Source organism: Zalophus californianus, chromosome 11 (assembly GCF_009762305.2).
Source record: "Zalophus californianus isolate mZalCal1 chromosome 11, mZalCal1.pri.v2, whole genome shotgun sequence".
NCBI lineage: Eukaryota > Metazoa > Chordata > Mammalia > Carnivora > Otariidae > Zalophus > Zalophus californianus.
Window position 1 is genome coordinate 23,471,002 of NC_045605.1, and position 24,961 is coordinate 23,495,962.

The following is a 24,961-nucleotide window of genomic DNA, read 5'->3' on the forward strand; positions in this document are numbered from 1 at the left end:
GAAGATATAAATGAATCACCTCAGATAGAAAAAGTACAAGACTCAGTGCAAAAATAAATAAATAAATAAATAAACAAATTTGGAATGTGGTGAACATAGTTTTCACAGAAGTGGCTACAGGGAGGTTGCTTACTTATTATTGGAACCAGAGGTGGTGCCTTTTGTGATGTTGCTTTTTTTTATAATTTTTTATGGTTATGTTAATCACCATACATTACATCATTAGTTTTTGATGTAGTGTTCCATGATTCATTGTTTGTGCATAACACCCAGGGCTCCACGCAGAACGTGCCCTCTTTAACACCCATCACCAGGCTAACCCATCCCCCCACCCCCCTCCCCTCTAGAACCCCCAGTTTGTTTTTCAGAGTCCATCGTCTCTAATGGTTCGTCTCCCCCTCTGACTTACTCCCCTTCATTCTTCCCCTCCTGCTTTCTTCTTCTTCTTTTTTTCTTAACATATGTTGCATTATTTGTTTCAGAAGTACAGACCTGTGATTCATCAGTCTTGTACAATTCACAGTGCTCACCATAGCACATACCCTCCCCAATGTCTTATCACCCAGCCACCCCATCCCTCCCACCCCCCACCACTCCAGCAACCCTCAGTTTGTTTCCTGAGATTAAGAATTCCTCATATCAGGGAGGTGATATGATACATGTCTTTCTCTGATTGACTTATTTCACTCAGCATAACACCCTCCAATTCCATCCCCATCGTTGCAAATGGCAAGATCTCATTCCTTTTGATGGATTCATAATATTCCATTGTGTATATATACCACCTCTTCTTTATCCATTCATCCGTCGATGGACATCTTGGCTCTTTCCACAGTTTGGCTATTGTGGACATTGCTGCTATAAACATCGGGGTGCACGTACCCCTTCAGATCCCTACATTTGTATCTTTGTGGTTAAATACCTAGTAGTGCAATTGCTGGATCGTAGGGTAGCTCTATTTTCAACTGTTTGAGGAACCTCCATACTGTTTTCCAGAGTGGTTGCACCAGCTTGCATTCCCACCAACAGTGTAGGAGGGTTCCCCTTTCTCCACATCCCCGCCAACATCTGTCATTTCCTGACTTATTAATTTTAGCCATTCTGAATGGTGTGAGGTGGTATCTCATTGAGGTTTTGATTTGGATTTCCCTGATGCCGAGCGATGTTGAGCACTTTTTCATGTGTCTGTTGGCCATTTGGATGTCTTCTTTGGAAAAATGTCTGTTCGTGTCTTCTGCCCATTTCTTGATTGGATTATATGTTCTTTGGGTGTTGAGTGTGATAAGTTCTTTATAGATTTTGGATACTAGCCTTTTATCTGATATGTCATTTGCAAATATTTTCTCCCATTCTGTCGGTTGTCTTTTGGTTTTGTGGACTGTTTCTTTTGCTGTGCAAAAGCTTTTTATCTTGATGAAACCCCAATAGTTCATTTTTGCCCTGGCTTCCCTTGCCTTTGACGATGTTTCTAGGAAGAAGTTGCTGCGGCTGAGGTCGAAGAGGTTGTTGCCTGTGTTCTCCTTTAGGATTTGGATGGACTCCTGTCTCACGTTGAGGTCTTTCAACCATTTGGAGTCTATTTTTGTGTGTGGTGTAAGGAAATGGTCCAGTTTCATTCTTCTGCATGTGGCTGTCCAATTTTTCCAACACCATTTGTTGAAGAGACTGTCTTTTTCCCATTGGACATTCTTTCCTGCTTTGTCAAAGATATAGTTGACCATAGAGTTGAGTGTCCATTTCTGGGCTCTCGATTCTGTTCCATTGATCTATGTGTCTGTTTCTGTGCCAGTACCATACTGTCTTGATGATGACAGCTTTGTAATAGAGCTGGAAGACTGGAATTGTGATGCCACCAGCTTTGCTTTTCTTTTTCAATATTCCTCTGGCTATTCGGGGTTTCTTCTGGTTCCATACAAATTTTAGGATTATTTGTTCCATTTCTTTGAAAAAAGTGGATGGTATTTTGATGGGGATTGCATTGAATGTGTAGAGTGCTCTAGGTAGCATTGATATCTTCACAATGTTTGTTCTTCCAATCCATGAGCATGGAACATTTTTCCATTTCTTTGTGTCTTCTTCAATTTCTTTCATGAGTATTTTATAGTTTTCTGAGGACAGATCCTTTGCCTCTTTGGTTAAATTTATTCCTAGGTATCTTTTGGTTTTGGGTGCAATTGTAAATGGGATCGACTCCTTGAATTGTCTCTCTTCTGTCTTGTTGTTGGTGTATAGGAATGCCACTGATTTCTGTGCATTGATTTTATAGCCTGCTACTTGACTGAATTCCTGTATGAGTTCTAGCAGTTTTGGGGTGGAGTCTTTTGGGTTTTCCACATACAGTATCATATCATCTGCAAAGAGTGAGAGTTTGACTTCCTCTTTGCCGATTTGGATGCCTTTGATTTCTTTTTGTTGTCTGATTGCTGTGGCTAGGACTTCTAATACTATGTTGAATAGCAGTGGTGAGAGTGGACATCCCTGCCATGTTCCTGACCTTAGGGGAAAAGCTCTCAGCTTTTCCCCATTGAGAATGATATTCGCTATAGGTTTTTCATAGATGGCTTTTATGATATTGAGGTAGGTACCCTCTATCCCTATACTCTGAAGAGTTTTGATCAAGAAAGGATGCTGTACTTTGTCAAAAGCTTTTTCTGCATCTATTGAGAGGATCATATGATTCTCGTTCTTTCTTTTGTTAATGTATGGTATCACGTTGATTGATTTGCGGATGTTGAACCAGCCTTGCAGCCCAGGGATAAATCCCACTTGGTCATGATGAATAATCCTTTTAATGGACTGTTGGATCCTATCGGCTAGTATTTTCATGAGAATTTTTGCATTCATGTTCATCAAGGATATTGGTCTGTAATTCTCCTTTCTGATGGGGTCTTTTTCTGGTTTGGGGATCAAGGTAATGCTGGCCTCATAAAATGAATTTGGAAGTTTTCCTTCCATTTCTATTTTTTGGAACAGTTTCAGGAGAATAGGTATTAATTTTTCTTGAACTGTCTGATAGAATTGCCCTGGGAAGCCATCTGGCCCTGGGCTTTTGTTTGTTGGGAGATTTTTGATGACTGCTTCAATTTCCTTAGTGGTGATAGGTCTATTCAGGTTTTCTATTTCTTCCTGGTTCAATTTTGGTAGTTGATACATCTCTAGGAATGCACCCATTTCTTCCAGGTTATCTAATTTGCTGGCATAGAGTTGCTCATAATATGTTCTTATAATTGTTTGGATTTCTTCAGGGTTGGTTGTGTTCTCTCCTCTTTCATTCGTGATTTTGTTGATTTGGGTCCTTTCTCATTTCTTTTTGATAAGTCTGGCCAGGGGTTTATCAATCTTGTTAATTCTTTCAAAGAACCAGCTCCTAGTTTCGTTGATCTGTTCTACTGTTCTTTTGGTTTCTAGTTCATCGATTTCTGCTCTGATCTTTATGATTTCTCTTCTCCTGCTGGGTTTAGGCTTTATTTGCTGTTTTTTTCTCTAGCTCCTTTAGGTGTAGGGTTAGGTTGTGTATTTGAGACCTTTCTTGTTTCTTGAGAAAGGCTTGTATTGCTATATACTTTCCTCAGGACTGCCTTTGCTGTATCCCAAAGATTTTGAACAGTTGTGTTTTCATTTTCATTGGTTTCCATGAATTTTGTTAATTCTTCTATAATTTCCTAGTTGACCCATTCATTCTTTAGTAGGATGCTCTTTAGCCTCCATGTATTTGAGTTCTTTCTGACTTTCATCTTGTGATTGAGTTCTACTTTCAAAGCATTGTGGTCTGAAAATATGCAGGGAATAATCCCAATCTTTTGGTACCGGATGAGACCTGATTTGTGACCTAGGATGTGATCAATTCTGGAGAATGTTCCATGGGCACTAGAGAAGAATGTGTATTCCGTTGCTTTGGGATGGAATGTTCTCAATATGTCTGTAAAGTCCATTTGGTCCAGTGTGTCATTTAAAGTCTTTATTTCCTTGTTGATCTTTTGCTTAGATGATCTGTCCATTTCAGTCAGGGGAGTGTTAAAGTCCCCCACTCTTATTGTATTGTTGCCAATGTGTTTCTTTGCTTTTGTTATTAATTGCCTTATATAATTGGCTGCTCCCATGTTAGGGGCATAGATATTTACAATTGTTAGATCTTCTTGTTGGATGGACCCTTTAAGTAGGATATAGTGTCCTTCTTCATCTCTTATTACAGTCTTTGTTTTAAAATCTAATTTGTGTGATATAAGGATTGCCACCCCAGCTTTCTTTTGGTGTCCATTAGCATGGTCACCATGCTAATGGTGCTTTTGGTTTCTAGTTCATTGGTCACCAATGAACTAGAAACCAAAAGAACAGTAGAACAGATCAACAAAACTAGGAGCTGGTTCTTTGAAATTCATGCAAATTGTTTTCCACCCCCTCACTTTCAATGTAGGGGTGTCTTTGGGTCTAAAATGAGTCTCTTGCAGACAGCATATGGATGGGTCTTGTTTTTTAATCCAATCTGATAGCCTGTGTCTTTTGATTGGGGCATTATCCCATTTACATTCAGGGTAACTATTGAAAGGTATGAATTTAGTGCCATTGTATTGCCTGTAAGGTGACTGTTACTGTATATTGTCTGTGTTCCTTTCTGATCTATGCTGCTTTTAGGCTCTCTCTTTGCTTAGAGGACCTCTTTCAATATTTCTTGGAGGGCTGGTTTCGTGTTTGCAAATTCCTTTAGTTTTTGTTTGTCCTGGGAGCTTTTTATCTCTCCTTCTATTTTCAATGACAGCCTAGCTGGATATAGTATTCTTGGCTGCATATTTTTCTCGTTTAGTGCTCTGAAGATATCATGCCAGTCCTTTCTGGCCTGCCAGGTCTCTGTGGATAGGTCTGTTGTCAATCTAATGTTTCTACCATTGTAGGTTACATATCTCTTCTCCCGAGCTGCTTTCAGGATTTTCTCTTTGTCTCTGAGACTCGTAAGTTTTACTATTAGATGTCGGCGTGTTGACCTATTTTTATTGATTTTGTTAGGGGTTCTCTGTGCCCCCTGGATTTTGATGCCTGTTTCCTTCCCCACATTAGGGAAATTCTCTGCTATAATTTGCTCCAATATACCTTCTGCCCCTCTCTCTCTTTCTTCTTCTTCTGGGATCCCAATTATTCTAATGTTGTTTCGTCTTATCGTATCGCTTATCTCTCGCATTCTGCCCTCGTGATCCTGTAGTTGTTTATCTCTCTTTTTCTCAGCCTCTTTATTTCCATTATTTGGTCTTCTATATTGCTGATTCTCTCTTCTGCCTCATTTATCCTAGCAGGTAGTGCCCCCATTTTTTATTGCACCGCATTAATAGCCTTTTTGATTTTGACTTGGTTAGATTTTAGTTCTTTTATTTCTCCAGAAAGGGTTTCTCTAATAACTTCCACGCTTTTTTCAAGCCCAGCTAGTATCTTTAAAGTCATGATTCTGAACTCTAGGTCCGACGTTGTACTAACGTCAGTATTGATTGGGTCCCTGGCGGACGGTACTACCTCTTGTTCTTTTTGCTGAGGCGATTTTTTTCGTCTTGTCATTTTGTCCAGAGGAGAATAGATAAATGAGAGAACAGAATGCTAACAGGTTAAGAACGTCTCCAGCAAATATACTCTATACAAATCAGAAAAGACCTGAAACCAGGGGACAAGAAAGGGAAAGAAAGAAGAAAGAAAAAAAGGAAAAAGAAAAAGATAAAAACAAACAAAAACAGAACAAAACAAAAAAGAAAACAGAATATGATCACATATGATCAGGCTAGTGCATAGATCTGTGCCACACACTAGATTTTGGGCATATTTTGGTCTGTTAGAAGAAAGTGCCTGCTAAAATTTTAAAGGAAGAAAGACTTATATATGTACAAAATAAGGGTTGATACAATGAAGGGATGGAAGATGACTTCCAGAAAGTGGTCGCTTTCCTGTTCAGAGTGTTGTTACTATTCTTATCTCGATCTCCTGTTGAGTTCGTCGGTGTTCAGAATGGTTTGATCCCTATTCAGCTGAATTCCGGAGACCAGACGGAATCCAGGTCTCCTACTCCTCTGCCATCTTGCTCCACCCCTAGTGATGTTGCTTTTTTGAGTGAAAAAGATAAAGAGAAAAGGAGTGGTATTCTTGGAGATGCAAAAGATGGAAGTGGGGGGGGTCTGTTAGGAATCTTAAATAAGCAAAAGAAAAAACAGGTATGCAAAATCACTTTTTATTTCTCCCTCCACCTCCTACGTATCATATATTAAATTAACTGGACTTGTGGATGATAGCAGAGGAGAGCAGTCTTTAATTAGATACCTATCCGAAAAAATGCCTTGGAATAAGAAAAAAACATCAAATAAACTCCAACAAGTTCACTGTAAAATATGAAGGCAGAAAATATGGATAAAAATAGTTGATTAAAATGCTCCTCCTTAAACCAAAAACAAAACAGAAGAAAATGATTGCACAATTATCCAAATTAAATATTCTGAAAAAATTTGGGGAGATTTTAGAAAATAGATACACAGCTAGAATTAGAAATGCAAATCTCACTACTCCTGAAACTAATATTACACTATGTGTAATATTAAATTCCAGTTAGGAATTTAAATAAAAACTTGAAAATGAAAGAAAGAAAGAAAAGGACAGAAGGGAGGAAGGAAAGAAGGAAGAAAGGAAAATCTCAGAGCACAAATGGACCAAAAAGAAAAGCAAGAGGTGGGGAGAGGGGAGGAAATGAGAATAGATGAGTGCATTAAACTCAGGAGAGAAAATTGAAGACAAAAAAAGAACCATCTCCTAAGTGGAGAACAAATTACAGCATGTGCAAGGGTGAATATGTAAATGAAACTTTAGTGAGGGATATTGAAGAAAGACATGAAAACAGAAGATTGAAAATGAAATGAAGAAAGAAAAGTTCAGAGAGAAAGAAATAATGAAAGCTAAACAAGGAAAGTCTAACAAACATATTATTGGTGTCCCTGGAAAAACTAAACAAACCAATAGAAAAAAATATTTAAAGTTATAATCCAAGACATAGAAATAAATTGAATTTAAAATTTTAAGTGTCCCACTGTATACTGATAAAACTGATTTAGAACAATGAACTCTGAGAAAATCTTTCAAAATTGGCCTTTATCGACCAAAAAAAAAAAAAAAAAACCACATATTTCCCAGACAAAAAATGAATTCTTTAAGAGGATAAAAGGAAAAAAGGAAGCAGGTGCCAGACTTTTCAACAGCAACATAGACAGCAAGGCAATAATGAAGGAGCTTTTTTAAGAAACTCAAAGAAAAAATAGTGTCAAGTTTTGTTTTTTTTTTTATCCAGCCAAGTGGTCCTTTGTATATATATATGCTACAAAAAACAGATTCGAGAATGCAATAATTCCATCAAAGAACTCCATCTCAGAATTCTACTGGAGCATGAACTTCATCCAAACAAAAGATAACCAGGTAGGGGCGCCTGAGTGGTACAGTCGGTTAAGCATCTAACTCTCGTTTTGGCCCAGGTCATGATCTCAGGGTCGTAAGATCAAGCCCCTCATCAGGCTCCCTACTGAGATTCTCTCTCTCCCTTTCCCTCTGCCCCTCCCCACCACTCACATGCATGCTCTCTCTCTCTAAAATAAATAAATCTTTAAAAAAAAGATAACCAAGTGAACTTCAACAAATAATTCATAGTAATGTGTATGTGTATGCATGTGGATGTACATGTGTATATACATATTATATATTTATTATATATTATATATACATACATAGACATATATTATATTAATTGTATTATTATGTATTATATATGTTAGTGTGTATATGCACATATATTGTATATATACACAATCACCTATAGTACCATAGAGGTAAGAAGACTAAAACAATGTAGAGTTATGAGTGGAATAGTGGTAGGTAAATGTTATCTTTCTGGGAAAGATGAACGGATATAACTAAAGACAGCTAGGTGAAGGAAAAGAGGAAAGAGAAAATGGAATAACATCATTGACTTATATAAGGTTACTAGGTGAGAGTCAAAACTACTATTTACAGCCAAATAATAAAAGATTAAAACCATACTGTAAAAAATTAAGAAAAACTAAGATTAAAGATATGATTAAGGGGAAGAATACAAATGTAACCACTGGAAAAAAAATACACACTTACTAGATACTAAAATATATTTTAAAATAGCAAGAAGGAAAACTCAATAGAAAAAGAAACATTGTAAATATAATCAGTAGTCATAACATATTTTTATTTTTTTAAAGATTTTATTTGTTTATTTGTCAGAGAGAAAGCACGCACAAGCAAGGGGAACAGCAGGCCGAGGGAGAAGCAGGCTCCCCATCGAGCAAGGAGCCCCATGTGGGACTCGATCCCAGGACCCTGGGATCATGACCTGAGCTGAAGACAGATGCTTAATGGACTGAACCATCCAGGTGTCCCCATAACATAAATTATATGGTAGTTTTGAGTCATATAATTTTGGAACATAACAATCCTATGATAAGGGTAAAAGGTTTTAATTCACCTACTGCTATAAACTGAACGTTTATGCACCCCCCCCCAAAAAAGAAAACCTCATATGTTGAAATCTAATTTCCAATGTGATGGTATTTGGATGGAATAAGAGACATTGGGAGGTGACTAAATCGGATTCATGTCCTTATAAAAGAGTCCCGAGAGAGCGCCCTCCATAAGGAGACTGATGTCTATGAACTAGGTAATGGGCCCTCACCAAACACTCTATCTTCCAGGACCTTGATCTCAGACTTCCCAGTCTCTACAACAACTGTGAGAAATAAATTTATGTTGTTTATAAGCCACCCTATGGTATTCCATTATAATAGCCTGAACAGACTAAGTTACCTACTTAAGTAAAGTAGATTTTCAAGTTGGCTAATGACACAAAACCCAATTATTCTGTATACAAGAAATATACCTAAAATGTAAATATCTGGAAAGCTAAAAAGAAACATGTGGCAAATCTGTACTAGGCAAAGGAAAAAAATGAAAGCAGAAATTACCATCTTGATATCAAACAGAATTGATTATTGAATTCAGGCAAAAGTATTGAAGAAAACTTATATATATATATATATATATATATATATATATGTTGTAATGCTGAGAGCTACAGCTCACAATAAATATTTGACAGTTATAATTATGTCTGCACCAAATAATAGAGAAATAACCTATGTAAAACACAAAATAAATAAAGAAATTGCAAGGAGAAATAGACTAAAAAAACAATAATAGGATACATCACTCTCAAATGATATCAGTGAAAAAATAATGATTAGAAAATCTAAAGAACATAATAAAATATCAGTGATAGACCATAGATAGATAGATAAATAGATCACCCTGATGGGAGAGAATATGCCTTCTTTCCAAATATATATGGATTGTTCATAAGAAAATTGATCATATGCAGGATCACAAACAAAACCACCGTTAAGTTTGATAAATTAGAGATATCAGGAAAATATTTTTATTAGAATGCAAGCCAAACACAAAATCCATTAATTAGAAAATTTTGAAATATAAATGATGTCCACTTTGAAAACAACAACAAAAATAAACATTTTTTATCAAACTTTTGAGTGAAAGAAGAGCTGCAGAGCAAAATAAGAGAATTGAAGAAAAAATAGTGATCGTGAAAATAGTACATAACAGAATGTATGGGATACCCAGGGCAACCATTAAGAAAATAAATATAAGAAACAAGAAGGGAATTAAAATTGTACACAAGTAATAGCTAACAAGAACAAAAAGGCAGTGATGAAGAAAAAAGACGTTTTCCTTCACCCTCCAGCTGTGGAAGCTGCAGCCCAACCCTGAGCCCCGAGCCCCTGAGAGAGCTGAGGGGACTCAGCTGTAAACAGAGTGGTGGCCACCCCTCTCAGGAGACCACCGGATCACCTCTTCCCCTGGCCTCGCCTTCCCATGGCCACCTATGGACAGAGCCCTGCATAGCCAATGCGTATCCTCCAACATGTGCTGACCTTGGAAAGCTGCCGGAGATATTTCCAGCAGAGGATTTAGTTTTGGGTTGGTGAAACCGGATGTGAAAATCAAGAAGTAGCCCAAAGAGATGAACGGGATATATTATAAAGTCTCTGTAATTAAAACATGTGTAACTGGCAAATGGCTAGATTTGTCTATATCTCACCAACCCACAAATACATTTAACTTTTGAACCAAAAATTCCACTTCTAGGAAGTTACCACAAAGTATGCATTGAACCATACAAAAATATACATATCTAATATTATCCATTGCAGTGTTATTTGTAACTGCAAAATAACTGGAAACTATCGATGTGCTCAAACATAGGAAACTGATAGAATAAACTTTGGCTTATATACGGTGGTGTATCATGCAGCTTTAAAAAAGAATGAGAAAGATCTCCATGAAACGATGGAATGTTAAGAAAAAAAGGCAAAGTGCTTATTTTTACAAAAAGAAACATAGCAAACACAGAAAGCAGTAAAATTGGTTATCCACAAGTAGGGTAAGTGGTGGCAGGGAGGTAAGGGGGGAGTAGGGGGGAGCCATACAGAGTGGAAGAAAGAAGAGGGCATGCCATTTTTCTGAATATAATTTTTGAACAGTTTTGACTTTTAGAGGCACATTAATGTTATCTACATAGTCAAACAAATTAAACCAAGATGGGAGTTTAAAAAAAGAAAAATCTAAGTCTAAATGCCAATAGACAAATAAAACTTACTAAGTTTCACATAAATAACATAACCACACTGAAAGGTAGGGGGAAAAGCACTAAACCAAATAATTTTATGAAACTTTGACTTAGTGTAGGGGGGGAAAGGGGTGCAAACAGATCTTGAATTCTTTTTTTTTAATTTTTTATTGTTATGTTAATCACCATACATTACATCATTAGTTTTTGATGTAGTATTCCATGCTGAATTCTTTTTAATAGATTAGGGGTCTTTTTTTTTTAGTGGTATGGATGTAGCAATTCTAGAAATTATTTGATGTGTTGAACAAATTTCAGAACTGAACAAATGCATAATTGTGTTAATATTGTTGGAATCCAGAGTTTTTACTGTGGGAGGAAGATAAAAATATGCAATGGGGAAGGGTCAAAGATTGCGAAGTTGAATTAGCACTGGAGATTGTGATGTGGTAAGAATCCCAAGACTCATATTTTGAGAAATTTTGCCTTGTTGAGGATATGTTTTCGTATACACATACAATATTTTTTATATTCTTACATTTATAATATGTAATTACTTAAGGGATAAATTTGAAGTATATTTGTTTACTCAGTACCCAAATATTACAGTTCTTCCTTATTCCTGAGCCAGAGTGACAGACTTGTCATAATAGTTACTCTGGAGCTGTCCCAGGCAAACCGGGACATGTGTTCATCCTATACATACACACGCCTCAGGCTGCGTTGTTCACTTTTGATTTTTACTCTTCCTTTACCAGATTTCACCTTATAAGTCCTTGTAGAGTAGGGACATCGTTGACTCATTTGCCCTTGAAAAATGGCCCTTTCCATTCAGGACCAACAATCATAGGAGGCTTACCTTATCCCAGAACATATATCCTTGGACTGGTCAAATTCGAATACCCATCATGAACTGATTAGAGATTCCTTTTGCTCATTTGTAAAATATGGGGAATAATAGCTTGCTAGTTCCTATAGAATTAAATAAGATAATCTATTATAAAGTACCTAGAGTGGTTTACTACATCCAATAAGTAGTAGTAGTATTTTATTGTTACTTTTGTCGTTACCGTTTTCCTTTAGCATTGTCCTCCAATGTTTGGCTTGAAAATATAATCTAATTTTCATGAATAACCCATTACAGATCAGTCATGTATGAATTTATTTAAACCTCTTTAGGAACTATAATTCCTGTTTCACTTTTTAAAGTAATGAGTTCCATAAACTTTATTTCCTGCTGTGTAACATGGCATTTTGTTTAAATTGTTTTAACTTGGCTCTTCCAAGCATCAGTGGATTCCTCACAGCTCTAAAAACCCAGTATTTTGTACATAAATTTGTTTTGATCTAATTCACAGCCTTGAAAGTTTTATAGGTGCCAATCATAGCCTTTCATGTTCATCATTATTCTAGACCCAATGATTTTATTTGTACTGTTTTAAAATTCAAGTGGAATCCAGACATCTGAAACCTAGCCTTAGCTTCATGACTGGGATGGAGGTGACCTTCCCATTTAGGGTCTCCACTGCCCTAGCCCTTAGAATGGGGTTTTCAGGGTCTGGATGCTGTTGGTCACCAACTCAGTAGATGACTGTAGAGAAATGATCCCTAGCATGGACCTGTAGAGTGCTATTACTATACTGTCAGATCCAATGGATCCTCTCTCTCAAATTGAAGGGAGATTTCCTAGAACCTTTCTTTGATATGTTTACCTTTTTATTTTGTTTTGCCTTGTCTGGGTTTCAGATAGATCATTGTTCCAAAGAGTAGAACAGCAGACTCAATAATAGGCATTATCTGAGTGCATTTTGGGGTTGGCATGGTTCTGTCTTTTGGCAAGAGACACAAAAGAAACATGAGGTTTATAGATTTATATCTTTGTGGACCAATGAACTATAGGTGAACGACACAAAGATGTATAAAAACTAGAAAACAAGACAATGCAGGCTCCTTGGTGCTGCGCCAAGTCAGAAAAAAATTAGCTTCAAGAAGAAACTGGTGTATCTCACTAGTATGCTCAAAATCCCTGGCAAGGGAAGGAATCAAAGAGGAGAAAATACGTATAATATATATTATTTTATAAATTTTTAAGTACACCATTTAAAAAGCAAATAGCTCTCAAAGCTTTATAACTTAAAAAGCAGTTCCCTGTCCCACCCCTCCTCAGTACCAATCCCGGATGCAAATCATGTTCAACTCTTAGGGGTTTTTTGTTTCTAATATTAGCTGAAATATTTCAAAACAATATTTAAATACACCTGATTTTTTTTTAAGATTTTGTTTATTTATTTGAGAGAGAGAGTATCAATGATGAGGGGAGGAGCAGAGGGAGAGGGAGAAGCTGACTCCCCGCTGAGCAGGGAGCCAGATATGTGGGTTGGATCCCTGGGTCCTGCGTTCATGACCTGAGCTGGAGGCAGATGCTTCACTGACTCAGCCACCCAGTCACCACTAAATACTCTTAATTTGTTTCAGTTTTATATCGCGTTTTACTCACTCTGCTTTGTAAAATGGGGATTTTGCTTTTTACAACTCTCTAAACACACACATTCTCACACAGACACATATACTCTTACTCATGCACACTCACATCAAGCTCTTCTTGCATCCTCCCAATATAGTTATGCCGTAATTTTTACTGAAAGATACAGTTATTTAAGTATTTATTGCTGAGCCAAGCAATGTTGAATTTAACTTTCCTTTAGTCAATTTGGGTTTACATTTTATTTTCCGCTCATTTTCTTTTCCTTGGAGTTGAAATTGAATCAGTCCCTGATCCCTCTCCTCTGCCCTCTTCCCCCCCTGCTTCACTTCTCACTCCCTCTCTCGCTCTTCCTCTCCTTCTCCTCTCCCTCCCCACGTCTCCTTCTCCCCCCCCCCCCTTTCCATTTTCCAGGGACCTAATATCCATGTGTATACAAACTTTCTTTCAAATATCCTCTCAAAATATCCTCCTCAAATTTCAGCTACTAAACTCTACTCTGTCCATTTTTATTTCTTAGAGACTCCCCTCCATCCTCTCAGGATGGCCCGCACTATGGAACCAGGGGCAAAGAAGATCTTTAAAGGAGTTTCAGTAGTTGAACTCTTGGGCATTTTTGGAGCATATTTTTTGTTTAATAAGATGAACACAAGCCAAGATTTCAGGCAAACAATGAGCAAGAAATTTCCCTTCATCTTGGAAGTTTATTACAAATCTATTGAACAGTCTGGAATGTACGGAGTCGGACAGCAAGATCAAGAAAAATGGTTGAATAGCAAAAATCTCTCCAGTGTGGGCTGGTGCTCCCCAGATTGACTCTACACCTGTTGTCCTCATATTGCCTTAGCCATCATTGGGGAATTCCCTCCACTTCTCTCCTGTAATGAATTATTTATTTCTTGGATATCAGATCTTGCTTGTTCTTGATTTGTTTCCTCATTTTGCAGAAGCACTCTTTTCATAGCCTCCTTAAAAAGAATACTTGGAAAGTAAATGTGTGAGTACTTACACATCTAAGCTTGTTTTTAGTCTGGGCTTATACCTATTTCATGGTTTGTCTCTAGAGAATTCTTGGTTGGAAATTACACTTCCTCCGTACTGTGAGAGCCTCACTACATTCTCTTCTGTCTTCCAGTACTGATGTTGACACATAGGATTGCTTTTGAAACTTGGTGGTAATATGCTTTGGCATGGTTCCTTTATTTTTTCAGCCATTATTCTGGGTGCATATTGAGCTCATTCATTGAGAAACTCGTGTTCTTCAGTTATGAGAATTTGACTTTATATTTTTTCTTATTCATTTATGTTGCAAGGTTCTTCTTCTGTTTTCTCTTTTCTCTCTGCTACTTCTGTTAGTAGATATTGGAGACTTATCATTTCTCCTATTTTCATAGCTTCGTCTTCTTTTACTTTTCATTTTCTGGAATATTTCCTTAGAAAGCAGCAAGTTGAAGGTTTTATATCTGCTATTGTATTTCTAATTTGTAAGAGTTTTAGTTTTCTTGAGTCTTCCTTTTCCACCTCATTTCCTTCTTATCTCCAGGAATTAGTGAGTTGAATACTGTCTCTGAAGACTGTAATTTTTAAAAGTTTTTCTTTTTTTTTCTGATCCTTGAATTGCTTTTCTTTCCTCCAATTACCCTTTTTAATATTTGTGTTTTGAGCTTTGTCTTTCACATGAAAGTTGTTCCTTAAGTATCTGGTGTGTCTTAGCTGATGACTAATATTTAAAGAGTGAGTTCCCAAAAAGCTTGCAGGGTCTGTGGGCCCTGGGGAGGGGTGGCTTCTTGCCTGGTGTGGGTTTAGGTAGCTGGGAGAATTGAGGGGCCCCCTCCTATTAGTATAGGTGCAGGTCTCAGTTCAGTTTCTTAGAAAGAAATCTAGATCGCCAAAGCTCTAATCAAGAAACAGGACTTTGCTGATATAATGGGCTCAACATATACCCAAAGTAATGTCCTATCAGAGACTTGTAAGCCTGGCTTTTGACAAGTCGGGGAAGGAGACAGGATGTGGTGGGGAGCAGACTCACCATTCCACTAAAGACTTGAATCAATCCCCATTTTTCAGTAAATAGTCAGTTGGGTCTGGTAGTCAAATTGTTTCTGGATCACTTCTAGGAGTAAGTTTCTAACCTTCTGTCTGAAAGAGGAGGGCAGTCTCCACTCCATGCTGGGTGGGGGAAGGGATCTGAAATAATACAGGACACCCAGTTACATCTGACTTTAAGATAAACAGTGCTTTTTCCTATATAATTTATGAGTTAAAATAGAATGATTGTTTACCTGAAATTCAAATTTAACCGGGCATACACACTGTTACTTGTTAAACCTCGTGACCCTAATCTGGAGTGACTATAGACTTTCAATTACTATTGTTGATTTTAGGCCAAACTGCACTTCTGCTTTCCAAGGTGCCTGGTTGGAATGACTAATTTTTGAAGCTTTCTGAGGTTCCGTGGTAAGAGTAAGATTGCTGTTGGCATATTCTTGCCCTGCCCCCAACATCGGTTTCAGTGTTCTTTATATACTAAATGAGCCAACATTATCTATCTTGTTTCCAGATTCTAAAATGGTTTGCTCCCATTTTATCTACAATTGAGGGTTTCTATTAAAACAAACAAATAAAAACCTACACGCACAAAAACTCTTCACTTTCATTTTGGTGGAATTTCATAGTTTTTTAAAATTTCTATGTTTAATCAGTATTTTTCAATAATATTGCTAAATGTGTGAATAAGTGGCAATAAGATCATTTCAGGGCTGTCTGGTTAAACATAGAAGATTAACCACAAGCATTTACCTTCTCTTTCTCTGCAAGCCCCAGTAAATGATGCACCCAAAGAATCTGAAAACCTAACAGTTGTGAAATAACATTTTTCGAGTCTTTTTTAGGAACAGGACATCTGAACAAACTGTCTAGAATGGAGGAAAGTGCAGCTCAATGCCTGGACACGGGGTGACTGTTAAGAAGCAGCAGGTTTTCTCCACTCCATCCTGAGACTGCTCATCCTTGGAAAACACCAGGTGCCACAGCAGTTGGGGTTGATAGGCTGGGTGGACAACAGGCTCATTAGTTTAAAGTCCATACATGGAAAACCCCTCAGACACCTTCCCACGTGCTGGGCATCCAGATATCTCTCCCTCCACCCCATCCCCACTGTGAGGCAGGACTGATTACTCTCTGAAGAAATTGAAATGGAAAGGACCCATTATGTCCATCAACACAGAAGATCGCATGGGTGCTCTGTGAGGTCCACAGCAGGGAGATTAATTGAAAAATAAAGAGAGAGGACCTCAGTGTCCTCCCCTCATCTTGCTTCCAGAATTCTCTCAGGCACATATCTTATCTTCCTCCCTTTTACAAGATATTAGGAGATTCTCTGCAGACAGAATAGCGCAGAACAAAGATTTCCCTCCATATTTTGAAGGATCCTCTAAAGAAGAGGACAACTCATAAGTGCTACCCAGTACCTACACATATCTACATAGAAATATCAGCTTTTTATGGCTTTGCTCTTTAATATGAACAGACTTTAATATGAACAAATGTGGATTACCAGACTTCAGACTTTTGAAGAATGCCTCGGATATGAAGGAAAAAACAAACAGGAAAAAGGAACTCGGAGAAAAAAGAAATAATACACAGAGCACAAAAACAACTTCAAAACAATTATGATTAATACTTCTTGAGAACAAAAAGAAGGAAGTATTGAGTGCCCCCCCAAAAGGAGAGAACAGAGTGCTGTAAAATGAATGAAACAAATAAGAAAGAGAAGTTGTAAATTAAACATAACTAATAATTAAAATGTTGGAAGATAAAATTTAGGAAATCTTCCAGAAAGTAAAACAAACTCAAAGAAGAGAAAGATAACAAAAGTAAGGGTAAATTAAAAATAAGTACAGACAATCCAATATCCAAGTAGGAATTTAAGAAAAATAGAACAGAGGAGAGAAAATTACCCCAAAACTAATAATATGAGAAAATTCTCAGAACTGACAGATGCTTGTGAGTGTCCAGAGCAATAAATCACACCTAAACACACACACACACACACACACACACACACACAAGAATATTATTCTGAAATTTCAGAACAATGGGGGAGAAAAGAAAGTTTTAGGAGGCAAAAAAGAAGAGATTGATCACACCAAGAAAATGGATTCAGAATAGTGATGGGTGTTTCCTCAGCAATCTGGGATTCTAGAAGGTTAGTAATTCTTAGGGAAGAGTATTTACAATCAGGAAATCTATCTCTAGCCCAAATATCTATTCATGTTTAGAGCATGATTCTCAAATATTAATATATATGCAAATCCCCTGGGATCTTGTCAAACTGAAGTTGGTCCTTCACTTGGTTGTAGGCAGGGACTGAGTGTCTGTATTTCTAACAGATTCCCAGGTGATGTCAATGCTTCCGGTCAGTGACCCACACTTTAAGCAGCTTTAAGGTTTTAGAAGATGGTGGAAAAATTAAGGGACTAAACCAGATAAAAATCCTGGAAACAGGTGAATAAACACAGAAAGCTAGCAAATGGAAAATCCAACAGCATGAGTATGCACAAAGCCTAGAACACAACCAGTTGAGATGACAACAAATGGGTGGAGATAAATGGAGTTTTTCACAGAAAAACATGAAGAAATGAATATTTTCACAGATTTGGGAAGAAAACTATTTTTCAAGTATGGGAAATAACTAGAGGTTTTGGAAAAATAAAACAGGCTTATGTACATGGAAAATTAAAAAAATTAAAAAGACAAGGCAATTATTAATTCTAGGGGCAAACAGTTGTACAAGAAATGAAACATGTTCAAGAGAACGCTTGGCTCAGTATTGAACTCTATTTGTAAAGTTATTATTTCAAGCACAATTTGTGCTAGTTAGTGGAAGGTTGGTAGAGATTGCAGAATATGTGTTGGTGGTAACTAGCATAAAAGGAGGTAAAGAGATTCTATCTAATGTGAATAAAAATGAAACAGCAGCATAAAGATATTTGTTGAAATATGGAGAATAATGAACAAAATAAGTGGTTAAATACTTTGAAAGAGGCTGTTTCTAGGGAGGAGGAATAGAAGACACAGGGCAAGGGACTGCCGGTTTTTGCATAAGCCTTTTAGTACTACTGAGTGCAAAATTTGTGTGACTTTGACAAAAAATGTGCGGGTGTGCACATGTGTGGCTCTATTGTGACTATCGAATAAATGGTAAAACCTTATTTTTTGTGTGTTAATCCTGCTAGATGGTGGCACTATGGCTAATTCAATCATTTGTTACTCTTTGAAGGTGCCTGGAGGCTTGGGGAAGTAGATGCTGACAACTCAGTGCCCATTCATTGCCAAGTCTGTTGGGTGTGCTTCTCGCCTTCCGTTCCTCTCTACCAGCAGGTTCATCCCAGGCCCCTCAGGCCCAAGCTAGGAGATCAAATCAGAAATGGCAACCTGGTCTTGCCTATGTCCTTTATTGATTCTGACAAGCCACAAGATAGGGTCACTTGATACTTTTTAATAGGCCAGTGGCTTGATCCAGGAGAGAGGGTTTTCATCAACGAAGGGGAAAAATGGCGGGGGGGGGGGGAGGACTGCTGTTTTGCAAATCCGCAAGAGAGACTATCTGCATTCTGCCAAAAACCTGACCCTCTTTTAGGGATCCTCTCAGATTTTCCAGCCAGAATCACTCCATGCCAAGCGCTACAGAGCTGTGTTCTCCATAATACACGCTGTATAATGCGGAAATGGAGTGAAGTGGATAATCCCAAACACTCCATAACCTCCAAATAGTCATTTAAACCTTCCTCTGGGATTCACTTATTTTTCTCCAGGATTTCCTTTTCTAATTATGTTTTGATTAGGCTAATATTTCTTTGAACATCCTGATTTTATGCCTCCTCCATCACTTGTAGAGCTAATAGCATGGGAAGGGGTGCAGTTCATAAATCTGTTGCAAGTGGGAAAGAAGGAAAAGTAGCCTTGGCTCAATAATTCATTGTAGATAATTTATATAACCACACATGAATATTCATTCATGAGGTCTCCTTGTCCCTATAATGGAGAGAATTCTAACTAAGATCAGAGACTTTAACCGGAATAATCGTTCCAACATATAAGAATCCTCTGCCTTAGCCAAATGCCCAAAGGTTAGTTGTTCTTTGAATTCATCCATTCCTTTACTGCTTTGTGCATTCCACATTAATTCATTCATTTAGTTAATATACTACCATACCCAGGATCTGTGCTAGCTTTAGAGAAGATAAGGAATAACAAATGCCTGTATGATCTTTGCCTTGATGGAGCTTTTGGCTAGTTCAGCGCAGTGAACACAAGATGCATCTGGTGAGGTTATTGCCAATGCAGATTCCTGGGTTCTATCCCTGTGGGCTCCAGCACATATTAAAATGCATTCCTCTCTTCAAATCCATACGTATTCTAGAAGAGTCTGAGGCAAACAATCCTTGAACCTCACTTTGAGAATCACTGGGGGTGGAATTTTTCCAAATGTCATCGTGGAAGTTCATGGACTTCCTGGCAGTAGATCTCAAGGACAGTCCCAAGGTCACCTAACATCATCAGCACATATCTCCCACTGCTACCATTGTCTCTGCTGCCTGTCCAGCCAGGCCAAGTGCTGTTCTGGGGCACTTGCTTCATCTCTCCTGGCTACTCCAGCAGTGTCCCAGCACTGGTCTCATGTGGGCCTAAATAAGGTATGGCTGTTACTACGTTATAGGGCCAGCAGTTGGACCCTGTGAAAGGGGCTGCCAATGCTGGGATTATGTAAAATTGAGCCAGCCAGTTCCAGCTTCGGGATGACACTATGATTTGAGGGTACTTCCCGTGGAGTTCCCCACGGATTACCACAAAACAAACACCAGAAATGCATAGACTGGGGTAGAATTCTGCAGCAACCAGAACCACTTGAAGTGCTTTGCTAAAATCATATTTCTGGCCCATATTCCCCAAAGGTTTGATTCAGGAAGCTGGGATGGGGTCTGAGAACTCGTACTCCTAACAAGCTCCCTGCTGATCCTTGCTGCTAGACGGGGAACCATACATTGAGAATCTCTGAGCTTAGGGTAGCCCAGCACTTCAACAAGGTAGACCTTTAACCTCTTCTGTTACATATTCTTCTATGAAGGAGACCATCCCAATTCAAATAACTGTGGAGTCTGAAAAATGCCATCTGCAAAAGAAAATAAAAATTATTTTCTATCTGCAAGTCTGACACTAATTTCTACAGCAAGGGGAGACAGTAACAAAATTACAAAGCCCACATATCTTGCATGTACTTTCCCTTTTTCCAACACAGAACACTGCAAATGAGGAACAATTTTATCATTATTTTGAGTAAAACCAGTAAGCACAAGTCTCTTTTCTAACACTGCAACTAAATATGGAATTGTACTTAGAATTAAACTCTAAAGGAATGTTCATAAATTATGTCTTCTTACCTGTTTCTCCTTGTTTTTAATTTAAAAAGAGTCATCAAGGGCCCCTGGGTGGCTCAGTTGGTTAAGCGACTGCCTTCGGCTCAGGTCATGATCCTGGAGTCCCAGGATCGAGTCCCGCATCGGGCTCCCTGCTCAGCAAGGAACCTGCTTCTCCCTCTGGCCCTCCCCTCTCTCATGTGCTCTCTCTCCTCTCTCTCTCTCATTCTCACTCTCTCAAAATAAATAAATAAATCTTTAAAAAAAATAAAAAAATAAAAAGAGTCATCAACCCTGTGACTCATTTTTAACAGCTAAATAATTTTATTTCCTAATTATTAAACTAATACTCATTTAAAAATAGAACATAAAGTTACAAATAAGCTGCATATTCACTTAAATATCTTACATTTTTGAGGGACATTTTCCCACATGTGGTATACTATCATAAGCATTTCCTCACAGTATTAAGATTTTTTTTGGAGAAAAAAGAATATTCTATCCAAAGGACAAAGTAAAATAGGAAAAATACAGCTGCCAAAAACATAGCTGTATGTGTAGATAGGAGAAAAGGTAAAGTTGCAGATGGAAATTAGCTGTTAAGGTTTCATCAAACCCTACAACAGAAATGCAAAAATGGGGACCCAAAGTGCAATTTCCAAAAGGAAAGTTGTCCTAAGCTCTCTTAGAAATGCAAACAATTACATTTTATCAACCTACAACTCCCAGGAGAATTAATAAATGTATCTTCCTACTCCCAAGTCTAACTTTTGTTGTCCTGCTAATACGTAAATGTCGCAGAGCTGCTTTTTTTTCTATCCTAAAGTTGTCTTCTTAACCTTCCTCCTCTACCTAATAAATGTGGCATTAAGATGCTATTACTATTTGGGTTAGCCAAATAAAATATTTCTCTTTCATTAACCAAGATAGTCTTGGTAGGGGCTTTCAACTTTGACTGCATGGCAGAAACACAAGGAAGCTTTTTAAAAAAAATACTGAAGCCATAGACTCACCCCTCAGAGATTCTGTTTGTTTGGGTTTTTTTTAAATTTTTCCCCTTCAAGTCTTTATTTAAATTCCAGCTGGTTAACACACAGTGTATTATTTTCAGGTGTAGAATTCAGTGATTCATCACTTATATACAACACCCAGGGCTCATCCCAAGTGCCCTCCTTAATCCCCATCACCCACCCACTTCACCTCCAGTAACCCTCAGTGTGTTCTCTATAGTTAAGAGTCTGTTTCCTGAGATTCTGTTTTAAGTGTTAATGGGGAGGGAGACTGAGGGAAGGTCCCTGGACTGGCAGCATCGGCATTACCCGGGAACTTGTTAGAAATATAAAATCTCAAGCTCCACCTTGGACCCAGTGAATCAAATTCTGGGGGTGGGACATAGTCATCAGTGTTTAACAAGCCCTCCTAGTGATTCCGGTATCTGTTAAATTTTAAAAGCCATGACCCTTTGCCATCAAATCATGTCAATATGAAAAAAGGAGGTAAAGTATTTGTTCAACCTCACAGATCATTAAAAATCACTAACAGTTAAGAGCACTTACTTTGCACCAGGCACTGTACTAATAGTTTTGCATGATTTTACACTGATCATTTCGAAGACCCAGTGAGGAGGCCCTGTTATTTTTCCTCTTATTTCAGTGAGAAATCAGACACGGGTAAACTTGTTTGCCAATTACACACAACAGGTAGGTTTAAATTCAAGCAGTCTCATTCTAAAAACGCAGGCTCTTAGCTTGATGATAACAACACAATGACTTTAAATGTATGCCTCTATTCTGTCCTCCCTGTTGGTGGAAGGTACCTGACCTCCAAACTACCAACATGTTAATTGTGGCTTAAATATACAACCCTTTGTAAAAAATAGCCTTTGTCAGCAAATTGCAGGGGGCTTCCTAGCTAGGGCCTCCTTGCTATTTTGAGGGTCAGTGTAACAGGGAAGTCAAGGTATATTTGTGAAGGGGAAAAAATATCCCAAGAGTCTGATGCAATGATCTACCATCCAGATCATGCTTACCTTTGGATCAGCAGCACAGCTTCTGGAACTGAAGCCTTTTACATTTTAGTCCTACGTCTCCTCATGTTCTCAAATAGACTTGTCTTGGTTTCTGGACTTGAACTTGGAACTAAGCAGTGATGTCCTAAATAGTTCCTCAGAGGTCTGGGTAGTACTCCTTCCTATGCAATAAGTGATATAATGTATGGGTAGGTGTCCTGTAAGTAGTAAAGCTCTATACAGCTGTAAGGCATTACTATTAAGAACATATACCACAAGGGAGAGACATAAGCAATTAGCAAAAAAGTTTGGCTTCTTTAAAGGAAGGCAGATTCTCCATAAAATAATTTCAGATGATGAGATGGACTCTTTCCATCTACTTTCTGGCAAGACACAGGACACTGGGGAAACCACTCTGCATCTTTAGGTCTGAGTATCAGTTCTGCCCTGATATTAACATTTTTATAACTGGACTTGACAAGTCTCTTTTCTTCTCCTGACTTTCTGAACCACACTGCAGTAGAACATTTTTGTCCTTGTTTCTATAGTTTTCTTCCCAAGGAAGATCCCTGAGTGGGCTTTCCTCTCTTACCATCATTTCTTCCTTCTCCATGACCTTAGAGCCCATTTTTCTCCCCACTCACTCAGGAGGCTCATCTGGCCCTCATCCGTGTGCCTCGTTAGTTGTTTCTGGCCCCTACTCACCCATGTCCTGCTGTGCTCTTGATTATTTCCACCTGGTTCACCTGAAGCTTTCAACGAGCCAGTGGTTTTCTCACTCATGGGATCCTTTGCGCTCAACCCAGAGAATTGCTTTTCGACAACTCATTTGCAAACAAATCCTTAAAGGTAAAGTTAAAAAAATAGGCTAGGTATGGTAAGTCCAGAACATAAAAGGAAGTAGCCAATATCATTTAATGCCAAGTAGGAAAAAAAGATTCAGAGATGTGTTCATCCAAAGGTAATTAGAATATTTTGTTCTCTCCTCCTCTGCTTGGCTGTCGTCAGAATTGGCACCTTGAGTGTTGATTACCTTAATTTTACATCTGAGCTCTGAGTTTTATCAAATCATAGTGTTCCAACCACTATCAGCCTTTTTATTGTGTCTCAGGGCCATGCGAGATCACTGCAAAGAATAAGGGGAAACATCATTAGCCTAATACCTACACTAAATCCTTACACTAAGTAGTATGGTCAAGGAAGACATCTTGATAATTTCTACACAAGATGAAAAGGAATTAAACAAAACTATGCCTAGCAAATTTTGCAAAACCATCCTGTTACAGATCTTCTTCAACTTACGATGAGATTGCATCCCATAAACCCATCCCAATTGAAAATATTGCAAGTCAAAAGTGCATTTAATACATCTAACCTACCAAAGGTCATAGCTTAGCTACCTTAAACATGCTCAGAACACTTATATTAACCTACAGTTGGGCAAAATCATTTCACACAAAGTCTATTTTATACTAAAGTGTTGACTATCTCATGTAATTTATTGAATACTGAACCGAAAGCAAAAAAACCAGAATGGTTAATGGGTACCAAAGGGTTGTAGGTATATAGATTGCTTACCTTTGTGACCAGGTGGCGGCTACTTCAGATGTCACCAGAGACTATCACTAGCCCAGTGAAAGATGAAAGTTCAGAATTCAGAGTACAGTTTCTACTGAGTGCTTTCGCTTTTGCACCATCTGTAAAGATGAAAAATCCTAAGCAGGTACTGTCTGCATTTGTAAGTCAAGGCTTGGCAGAATGGATTCCACGCCCATCCATAGAAACTCCTGATCCCTGAATAGATGCATAGCTGTATAAATGTGAGTCTGGCCAAGTGGTGAACCTCTTGCTTGTACATGTAACAAATCAAAAGGCTTTCTCTCTCCTGAAAAGGTAAAATATCTGTGTAGTTTTGCCAAATGGAGTACTTGTATATTTCAATTATCCACAGGATAACATTTGTCATTGTTTGAGACATCTCCCAGAGTAGGGAGCTAAGGGAGTAAGAGATAGGATGGTCACGTCCCTTTTATCTGAAGAAGCTGCAAACTTGCATCTGAAAGGAAAAATCAGGTGGGCTAAATGGCGGAGGTAGAAAAAAACTTCCTTCTCCTTTAAACATCTTAGCTTCAATCCAATTAAATCCCTGTGCTTAAAACAAAATCCACCCCGGCAGGTCCTCTCTGCTTATATATGACAGCAGAAAGAGAAAGCAAAAACTAGGAATACAAAACATGTCAGGTGCTGGAGGAAGACAACTCTGTCTTCTAAAATGAAGGACTGAATTAGGGGCGCCTGGGTGGTTCATTCGTTAAGTGTCTGCCTTCGGCTCAGGTCGTGATCCCAGGGTCTTGGGATCAAGCCCCACATCGGGC

At 38.1% G+C, this 24,961-nt stretch overlaps 1 protein-coding gene across 1 annotated transcript; it reads left to right on the plus strand.

The window, feature by feature from the left end:
* Positions 1 to 13,700: 13,700 nt before the first annotated feature.
* On the plus strand, positions 13,701 to 13,976 carry LOC113913717 (protein CEBPZOS-like). The gene has a single exon (XM_027577934.2). It carries the CDS (start codon positions 13,704 to 13,706, stop codon positions 13,974 to 13,976), a length of 273 nt encoding a protein of 90 aa, XP_027433735.2. The 5' UTR covers positions 13,701 to 13,703.
* Positions 13,977 to 24,961: the final 10,985 nt, after the last annotated feature.